This window comes from Cebidichthys violaceus, unplaced genomic scaffold (genome assembly GCF_023349555.1).
Source record: "Cebidichthys violaceus isolate CVI_PGR_0920_01 unplaced genomic scaffold, fCebVio1.0.p SCAF_1, whole genome shotgun sequence".
NCBI classification, from domain to species: domain Eukaryota; kingdom Metazoa; phylum Chordata; class Actinopteri; order Perciformes; family Stichaeidae; genus Cebidichthys; species Cebidichthys violaceus.
Window position 1 is genome coordinate 25,332,899 of NW_027176262.1, and position 10,337 is coordinate 25,343,235.

At 43.4% G+C, this 10,337-nt stretch overlaps 1 protein-coding gene across 3 annotated transcripts in view; it reads left to right on the plus strand.

Moving 5' to 3' along the window:
• gdpd4a (glycerophosphodiester phosphodiesterase domain containing 4a) overlaps positions 1 to 10,319 on the plus strand; it is a 29,733-nt gene extending 19,414 nt beyond the window's left edge. For 2 of the 3 annotated variants that reach the window (XM_068716704.1, XM_068716696.1), the window contains exons 5-14: positions 307 to 400; positions 1,416 to 1,475; positions 1,573 to 1,671; positions 1,826 to 1,919; positions 3,726 to 3,871; positions 3,970 to 4,052; positions 4,346 to 4,496; positions 5,314 to 5,532; positions 5,682 to 5,839; positions 9,837 to 10,319. In XM_068716704.1, coding sequence (XP_068572805.1) covers positions 307 to 400; positions 1,416 to 1,475; positions 1,573 to 1,671; positions 1,826 to 1,919; positions 3,726 to 3,871; positions 3,970 to 4,052; positions 4,346 to 4,496; positions 5,314 to 5,532; positions 5,682 to 5,839; positions 9,837 to 10,047 — 1,315 coding nt within the window. In that variant the 3' untranslated portion in view covers positions 10,048 to 10,319. Of the gene's footprint in view, positions 1 to 306; positions 401 to 1,415; positions 1,476 to 1,572; positions 1,672 to 1,825; positions 1,920 to 3,725; positions 3,872 to 3,969; positions 4,053 to 4,345; positions 4,497 to 5,313; positions 5,533 to 5,681; positions 5,840 to 9,464; positions 9,814 to 9,836 lie in introns of those variants that run through there. The other variant, XM_068716713.1, reaches the window with a different exon arrangement.
• Positions 10,320 to 10,337: the final 18 nt, after the last annotated feature.

Consider the following 10,337-nt stretch of genomic DNA (forward strand, 5'->3'; position numbering starts at 1 on the left):
CAGAAATCATTAAAGTAATGTTCATTACTTTTATCACCTTGTTGAATGAAATGTATAAGAATCACAGATTTTCTGCAATACAAAATCCAAAGTAAAAATGAGGAAGAAAGTGAGATTCTAACTTCCGGGTTGGCCAACAAAAGTCCGTCATCCCTGCAGCACTCTATTGCTCACTCTATTGCTCACTCTATTGCTCACTCTATTGCTCATCCTAATAGTGAATACATGAATGCACGATAAGACCAACCCATCAGTCAGACTTGGTTGACGTCATGAAGCTCACTGGTTGTTCTCGTGTCTCTTCAGGTTCAACTTTGGGACTCTGGGCTTCTGGTTTCCCTGGTCTCTGGTGCTGCTGGTCGTCGCCGCTGCTCTCTTCACATACATCGCTCTACTGTTGGTACGGACTCTGATCTGTCTACAGCCTTTGTCTTTGCAGCTACTGTGGTGCTCTTGAGCAAGACGCTGGGCCTCTGTGAGAGATGAGCAGTAGTGCCACTTTATTTCATTTTTTACATTCAACCAGAGTGTTTGAATCACGGTGTTTCATTAGCCCATCAACCCTCCCAGCCCTTTGAGAGAGATGTGTCTCCTGATTATCTGTGTGAACAGAGACAATCCGTGAATAAAGAGCACCTTCCAATACTAAAAAGATTTGTAAAATCACAACTTTTAGTACATGAAATTAATTTACAAATAAATGAAAAGCATTTGTCTCAATTTATTCAATTTTCAATCCAGTTTATTTTTGTATAGCCCAACATCACAAACGTCCCTCAGAGGTCTTTACAGTGTGAACAGAACATCAGAACAGGAACAACTCATAATACATAAATAATACAAATATCTGTTTTATATTCATGTTCTGAGTTTAGAAATCTTCTTCTGTATTTGTGGATGGTGTTTGATTGTCTATCTCTTCACTCATCAAACCTTTGTGTGATATTTAGGTACTTGTCCTCTTGCTTGAGGTGACAAATATTCTGTTGGACTTATTATATGATGCAGAAAGATGCACACGCATGATGTGAAGGAGAAATCAACAGACTTACTCTGTCCTCAGACAGAGTCTGAGACTCAGAACAATGTGGTCAGCAGTGTGAAGACATCCACACGTTCTCTTAAATCTGCTACGGCATCAAAAGCCGAGGATTTCATTGTTCATCAAAAGAATAATTGTTTATGATTAACAATGTTCAGTTTGCTCTAGTTGAATAGAACCCGCATATGTTCTGGACCGGTCCAAACTGATATACGATAAGACTTTATTTATCTTGAGGGAGATTGATTTGCAGCAGTTGCAGTACAAAGTACGAGTGTAAATATGTAGAGTGTAAATAAAACAAAATACAATCAATAAAGAATCAAATGAGTTGCAGCAGCTTCATGTCAGTCTTTGATGAATATCTGAACAGGTGCTGGCGGTGTGTCTGCTCTCTGAGGGACAGAGGCTGTACCTTCACTGGAGCCACAAGGTAATGATGATGATAATAATAATAATAATGATCCTTATGAATGAACGCTGACACACCAAGGTATCACATGTGTTGTCTCCTCCTGTGTTTCGGTCAGACTGGCATCCTGATGGCGTTGGCCTTCTCCGTCACAGCCACCGCCATCTTGTCTGACCTCTGGAGCAAAGAATGGAAGACGCTCCTTCTCTCGCTGCAGGTTAGTCCGTCCTGACACACCGGGCAATCACAGGAGAGCATTTCTCATGTTTTTTGTGTGTGTTCACACATATGTTAATTTGTGCTTTATGATTGACATTCTGGCCTTTCCCTTATCTTCCACCGTGTGGTTCTCTTCTTCTCTTCGTCGCTAGGTGACAGCGCCGTTCCTCCACCTGGCCGCCGTCTCACTGTTGGCCGTCCTCTCCTGGCCAATAGCGTTGCATTTCTTCCGCATGAACAAGAGAGGTAAGCTGACGAGCGTCTCATCTTTTGGAAGTGAGGCGGGACTTTGGCTCTCTGATGTTTCTTATCAAACGTTTCATCTTTAGTCGGTTGCTGTGGTTATTATACTTCTTTAGTCCATTAGTAGTTTGTATTGTTTTTATTCATGCTGAAAGTAAGGAGCACATCTCTGTAGACACAAGACTGAAAGTAGTGCTTTTGTCTTCATGTTTTACAGATCTGTGGATGAAATCATCTTAATGAATTGATTAAATGACCGTTACTGTTTAGACAAACACTGGTGGAGGAATGAAAGCTGCACTCACTGTTATCTGTGGTGCTCTGAGGAAAGGTGTATAGCTTTGTACGGTGCACTAACTTTAACTATGTAACACATAAACAGTTGTTATAGACTTAGATGTTGCTGAAAAACTAAAGCTAAACAAAAAGAAAATACACTTTTTTATGGTAATTAAAGAAACAAAGTATGATATAAAACCTGTTTGATTTAAACTCTTTGTACATCTGAAGTCTTGATGTTTGGACAGTTATAGAGAATTTAAACCTAGAGACCGGCACAACCAGCTGCAGTATCTGGAGGAGTAGCTGAAGGACCTGGTTCTAACGGACAGTGAAGGGTTGTGGCCTCAAAGCTTCAGCTGTAGTGGCTCTGAGCGGCCCCGCCCACCGGGGATGAAGCTGTTCTAAAATCAAACGTACCCCTCAGCAGCGTGACGCACTTGTCTGGCATGGATTGTACCGCCGTAGACCTCCCTGCCAGCCTCCTTTCTCCCCCTCCTCTTCCTCTTAACAGAAAATCAATGTCTCCTTCTCGTGCTCTTCCTCTTGTCTCCCTGATGCTCTCTGTCTTCTTTTATTCACTCTCTCCATCCCTCTGACCTCTGTTCTTACCCGGCCTGCTCATGTAAGCAACAGTCTGCTTCTTCTTGCTTGTCTCTGGGACTCCCTTTCCACTGCATTGTCTTTGACCTGTACGTGTCTATTGTTAATATCAATGATGACGGTCGAGATACTTTGTAGAAGACATGTAGCTTCCCGGGCAGATTTGGTTCTAAACAGACCACCACCAGACCATCACCAGACCACCACCAGACCATCACCAGACCACCACCAGACGACCACCACCAGATCACCACCAGACCACCACCAGACCACCACGTTGATCCTATCAGGAGAGACTTACTGGATCTCATCCTGATTACTGTAACGTCGACTCCAGCTACCAGACTGCTCAACGCTGAACTGGGCCATGTTCAGAGGCAGTCAGTGTGCTGCAGATGGACTTGTCTGTGTGTGTGTGTGTGTGTGTGTGTGTGTGTGTGTGTGTGTGTGTGTGTGTGTGTGTGTGTGTGTGTGTGTGTGTGTGTGTGTGTGTGTAGTATTTGTTGTGTTAATTATAAAACATGAAGTGATGCACAGATTTCATATGAAGCCTTTGTATAGCTGTTGTAGTGAAACGTTCTGGTACTTGTATGACGCTCGCTGGCTCACCCCGGCCTCATAGTGCGTCATAGAACTACGGTGGCCTTCAGGCAACGTAAAAAGTTTGGTTTGTCCGTTCTGGGCTACTGTAGAAACATGGCGGTGCAACACAGTAGACACCATGAAGAGGACCCGCTCCCTATGTAGACATGAAGGGCTCATTCTAAGCTGAAGAAAACAAAACAAATATTATGAATATTATATTCCATTTCTCTCAATAGATCCACCTGAATCCAACACACTGCTCCTTTAACTCCTGGACTGAAAAAAAGCCCAACAATACTTCAGTGAAGTCAGCGTACATCTGTGTGTCTGTGTGTTCCTCAGTGCGTCAGGTGGCTGTCCTGGGACTCTACCTGTCCGTGCTCTTCTCCCTCTACCTGGTGCCTCTGGGAATGTACTCGCCCTGCATTAAAGAGGCAGGAACGCTGGGACCCGCCCCGACACTCATCGGACACAGAGGGGCTCCGATGGTGAGACTGACCCGTGACGGCTGGACCTGTCTTAATTCTCCAGTCTTAATGGTTATGCTATTTATTATTTCTCATTCTGGGAATGTTTTCGCGTGTAGCTTGCTCCAGAGAATACTGTGATGTCGTTTGAGAAGGCAGTGGAAGCTGGAGGAGAAGGACTGGAGACTGACATCACCATCAGGTAACAACGGCTCTCACCTGTGTGTGTGTGTGTGTGTGTGTGTGTGTGTGTGTGTGTGTGTGTGTGTGCGTGCGCGTGTGCGTGCGCGTGTGCGTGCGCGTGTGACGGCTTTAATTTGATTGCAGGTGTTTTGAGGGGCGAACAGAGACTTACAGAGTTAAATGCTTATTGGTGACTTTAATCATCCTCTCGTCATCCCGTCCCCTTTCCTTGTGTCATTTCCTTTCCTTTTCACTCCTCCTCTCTGCTCACCGCTCATGTCTGTGTCCTGGCCTGTCCACCTCTGTCTGCAGTTATGATGGGGTTCCCTTCCTGATGCACGACTCCACTCTGAGCAGAACCACCAATGTCGCAGAGGTTTTCACAAATCGGACACACGTCGACGCCTCCATGTTCACCTGGGCCGAGCTGCAGCAGCTGAACGCTGGCGACTGGTTCTTATCGGTGAGGCTTTGAGTTCGGGACTTGGTTCGCTCAAAATGTGCAGAACAACAGACGTGAAGTGTGATCCACACCAGAGGGAGGATGACAGACATTTGAACCTTGAACACTTTAGAACTTTGATGTTATGTAAAGGTCTGGTGTTCCCTGAGAGATAACTGTAAAGTAAGAACAGGTATGACTCTGGATGGAAACTAATCTCCAAATTCAGTCTGTACAGCAACTAAGCAAATCTGCCTAACCTTTAGGTTGATGCAGAACTTTGGATTTATTTCATTTCATTTCATAAGACTTCATAAGACGTTGGAAGATTAACTGAACCCTGAGGGAAGAAAGTTCATGAAGAAAGCATGCAAATAATACTGATACAGCTAATCAATGTCACACCGTTTAATGCACTGCAACGTCTCATTCTTGTTTTTATATTACCCATATTTACTGGAACATTTTCAAAGGTAAATTATTGTTTTAATTGCAAATTTGAGGTCCTTGTAACCAAAACTTTTAGTATTTCTTGCTGCAAGAGGACACTGAGTACATCCTAGTTAACTAGTTCACTTGTTAACTAGTAAACTAGGAGCACAGCAGTAAAAATGATCTGCTAAGAGAAAGTAAAGAGTAAATGGTAAAACAAAACAGTTGAATGAATTCATACTATTTATACCAATGGAAACCAATGGACCTCAACACAAGTTTGATATTGTTTTTCTGTTAGATTTTCAATAATCAAAATAAACAAAAATATGATGGTTGTTTTTTAAAATCTTCTATGAATTATCAGAATGACTAAGCATCTTTGTTTCAACGCGCTCTGTCACAGAGGGATCCCTTTGGGACCGTGTCGTCGCTGTCCGAGGCGGACCGCTCCCAGGCCCAGAACCAGTCGGTTCCCTCACTGGTCCAGTTTCTGGAGTTGGCGGCCTGTAGCGATAAACTAGTGCTGTTTGACCTGCACAGGCCACCGTACGGACATCCCTACTATCAGTCGTACATCAACACCACTCTGCAGGTGGTGCAGGCCCACATCAACTCCTCACAGGTAACTCCAACTAACCCACCAACCCCAGCTTCAACAACGTCAAGAGTAGTCTATCCTCATTTACCGTTTGTTGTTGCAAGTGGTCAAAGTGTATTTTGTGCGTGTGTGTGTGTGTGTGTGGGTGTGGGTGTGTGTGTGTGTGTGTGTAGGTGCTGTGGCTGCCAGCTGAGGACAGGGATCTGGTCCAGGCTGTGGACCCAGAGCTGCAGCAGACCTCTGGAGAAAAGGCGTCTATTCAGGAGCTGACAGACGGACACATCAGCAGACTGAACCTGCACTACAGCACCATGTCACAACAACAGTTCAGGTACGCACCATCCGTGAGAGGAATTACTCTGTGAAACTAACATTTTCAGCACAATGTTTGTGATTGCTGTATTTATGTAACAACAATTCACAATTCATGCGCAATTTGCAGCAAACCCTTTTATCGTTTTATTGTCACCTCAAAATACTCAGATTAGTTTGAAATGATTTCCACCAAAATGATACAACCTCGCACAAAAGTTGCAATATGTTTTGTTTTTTTACTGAACACCACAGTGTACAGATAATAATAATAATAATAATAATAATGCCACTAATAGAAACTGAGAAGAAATCAGGAGAATACAGACGTGCTCCTATTTATGCTCTAGAGGAAAACATGAAATAATGAAATACATTTGTGGTGTGTTTGTACTGCGGAAATGTATTTGATTAAATTAAAATGTGTACATTTGCATTGTAATGTCCAAAACAAATCCTGATTCATTCACAGATTCAAAAAAATAATTAAATCAAAATAATGTTCCCTAAATGTTCCCATACAGTACAGCTTATGAGAGGGTCTCCTCTGTTTACATGTGTGTGTTTACACGTGTGTGTTTACATGTGTGTGTTTACACGTGTGTGTTTACACGTTTGTGTTTACACGTGTGTGTTTACGTATGTGTTTACATGTGTGTGTTTACACTTGTGTGTTTACATGTGTGTGTTTACACATGTGTGTTTACACGTTTGTGTTTACACGTGTGTGTGTTTACACGTGTGTGTTTATGTGTGTGTTTACATGTGTGTGTTTACACTTGTGTGTTTACATGTGTGTGTTTACACGTGTGTGTTTACACGTTTGTGTTTACCCGTGTGTGTTTACACGTGTGTGTTTACACGTTTGTGTTTACACGTGTGTGTTTACGTGTGTGTTTACATGTGTGTGTTTACACTTGTGTGTTTACATGTGTGTGTTTACACGTGTGTGTTTACACGTTTGTGTTTACACGTGTGTGTTTACACGTGTGTGTTTACGTATGTGTTTACACGTGTGTGTTTACGTGTGTGTTTACATGTGTGTGTTTACACGTTTGTGTTTACACGTGTGTGTTTACGTGTGTGTGTGTTTACGTGTGTGTGTTTACACGTGTGTGTTTACACGTTTGTGTTTACACGTGTGTGTTTACACGTGTGTTTACGTGTGTGTTTACATGTGTGTGTTTACATGTGTGTAGTTGTGTAACTCGAGGTACATATGACCTCCACGGTGACTCCATCTTGCTGTGTTCACACCACATGGGGCGTTGCAGCAGCGTGGTTTCACTTAAATGGCTCATGTGTGTGACGCCATTCTGCTAGTACTACGAGTGACTGTCTGCCTGTATGTTATAGATTATATATATTTAAAAGAACTATTTACTTTAAATAGCTAACCAGGATGCAACTGCAAGGCCTATCAAAGCCTGAAGTCACCTGGGGCCTGTTGTTCGAAACCTAGATAAGGGATTAAGCCGGGATATGTTGGTTATCCTGGCTGAATTTAGCCTGCAGTCGGTTGTTCGAAAGCTGGATAACTTTATCTTGGTCAAGTTACCATGGTGATTTATTCTCTGCAGCTAGCCTGCTCCAGACCAGGCTAAATGCCAAGCTTAGTTGATTCTGTTGTCTTATCTTTGGAGTCAGAAATGAATGTGTTTTATACAGTCATTCCATGTTCTGATGAAGGCTACGCATTGGCCTCGTTTTTAAACAAACAACACGTAGGCTAAATTATTATTTAAAAAAAAGAAATAAAACAAAACATGATCAAATTAAAAAAATAAATAAAGTTAGCCTATTACGATAGTTCTTTTTCATAATTGGGGCCTATTCGTGTGTTCGTCATTGTAAATAAACACCCTTCATATTGTTTGCCAGCTCAAATCAGATTTTATTGCAGTCATTACAGTCATTAGAAATGGCTGCACTTGCAAAGGTGCTTGCAATTAATTACACTACTCATTTAATCAGTCCGCCTCCAAACTTCCAGACAGCAGCGGTGCTTCATTTTATGAGAGGTGTGTCACCTTACGTCAGCATTCAGATCCGCCGTTCATCGGAGGAAAGTGTCCACACCTGTCGTCTCATCAGTGAATCTGTGATTGATCTCTGTGGTCTACTGAAGAAAGCCGTGGCAGCGCACTTACTCAAATTAGTTAGACCTGGCTTGACAAAGCCGCCCCTCCTCAGCCTGGCTCGGCGTTTGAACAACCAATTAAGCCAGGATGAACTTATGAGACTTTGTCCAACCTGGCTTTCCCACTTATCCTGGATGTCTTTATTCTACTTTCGAACAACAGGCCCCTGGGTGAGAAGCTCATGGCAGGAGAAAACAGAGGAACCTATTCAGAGGAGAGGAGTGGTTGAAGTGAGGAGGAGCAGTGGAGGAGAGGAGTGGTTGAAGTGAGGAGGAGCAGTGGAGGAGAGGAGTGGTTGAAGTGAGGAGGAGCAGTGGAGGAGAGGAGTGGTTGAAGTGAGGAGGAGCAGTGGAGGAGGTACACACTGGGAGCAGACGGAGTTGAAATGAAGAGAAGAGGCTGATGAGCAGCAGACCTACCAGAGAACAATCTGGAGAGGAAGATGGTTGAGTGACTCTCACAGTCCTCTGAAATAGTTTCCCCTTGTTGCTGGTGATTCATCTTCACATTGAAAACATGGAAATATCAGCTTTCGTGGCGCCACATTTGTCACAACGGTTGGCTGAACCACGGTGCTATCATCATAATCACTGTGTGGGAACAGTTGTCTCAAAGTTGTGCTCTGCAGCCCTTTTGTGGTCATCATAATCAGAGCGTTGTGTTGAACATGCTGATTCTTTTCTGCCTGGTTCACTGCCAGAGGTGGAGCATTCAACACCTTTTGTCACTTACAGGTTTTCATTCAGATACCAGTTCATCTACAATACTGAATCTTTGTGTGGTGTCTTTGTAATAACATGCGGCTGTACACGTTGACATTTAAATTAAAAGTAGGATAACCCGTGTGATACACCCGATCAGTATCGCTGCTGTTTCTACGTTCCAGTCCTGATCCTGATACTGTGAGTATCAGATAACATAAGATAATCCTTCACTAGTCCGGTGTTTTATTAATACGCTGTGTGGAGGAGACTGGGATCATTTTATCATTTATGTTTTATTTATTTCAGACCGGACTTTTTTTATCACGATACCCGATCAGCTGTTTGAATCGGTATCGGCCCGATAACTGACATCAGTGTTGGTGCGTCCCAAATTAAACCCAATTAGCTCTGGTAAAATAGATGCATAGCTTTTAGCTTCTATTGCTCGCTGATGAAGCGTGCAGCTGGTGCTCCTCGCTGTATCAACAGCTTGTGATTAAGATGAACTCGTTTTGAACCGACCCTTCAGAAATATTAATAACCAGTTCATACTCCAGGCTGTGCAACCTGGAACAGAACAATCCCTGCACCTCTCACACTGTTCACCTCAACAGATGGTCATCAGACTTTCAAAGGACGCTTTCATCCCGACAGAGAGAGATACCTGTGTGTGTGTGTGTGTGTGTGTGTGTGTGTGTGTGTGTGTGTGTGTGTTTCAGAGTGAGCTCATCGTGATGAATAATACCATCCTCTTCCTCCTCTCCACCCTTTCCTCCTAATCCTAATGAGGCTAAATTAGGTACAATTAAGAAATCATATTTCAATTGTTTTTTATATTAAAACAAAAATAAAATAGATTAATAATCACAAAAGCACTGTTGGAATATCAGCAGAGGGCCAAAGAGAAACAGAACCACTCACTACTTAGATCCGGGTCAGTGATGATGGAGGATCCAGTTCAACAGCATCCTCCCGTCCTGTAACACTGAGGGGACCTCAGCTACATGGAAGTTTGAATCATTTCACTCTTTCTGGTTTGGGGTGAAAATGATTTCACATGATTCAGTTTGTTCTCTGTTAAGATAGCCTGTGCTGAAGAGGAACAATCAATAGACAGGTAAGGTAGTGAAGTCCCCCCCCCCCCCCCCCCCCCCCCCCCCTCTCTCTCCAGTAAGTACCAGTCGGTGAACATCAGCACCAACCTGTATGTGATCAGCCAGCCGTGGCTCTACACTCTGGCCTGGTGTGCCGGAGCTCAGTCCGTCACCACCAACTCCGTCCACATCCTGTCCAACATCAACCAGCCGCTCTTCCTCATGGTGAGCACTAATGGATGGTTATTTAGATGTATGTTTCATTTTAGAGTCATCGTTTTAAAGTGAGCAAACCTTGAAGTCAGGACTGTCGTGTGCATTATCCAGCGGCAGCTTTTAGCCTGAGGATGTTCTGTTAATACCTCCAGACTTTTCTCTGATCTGCCGTGACTTCAACGAGTCACAGGTAGGAGCTCCTGTATCAGTCTGAGAGTCTCTTCAGGGTGTCGTTTTGAAGATTAGGTCTGTGACCTTTACGTAAACCCTCTCTCTCAACTCCTACATGTCTGCACAACTTCTAATGAGTTTGGTTACGTTTTTATTACGAGTGTTCAAGTCCAAGCACATTACCTAGTGGT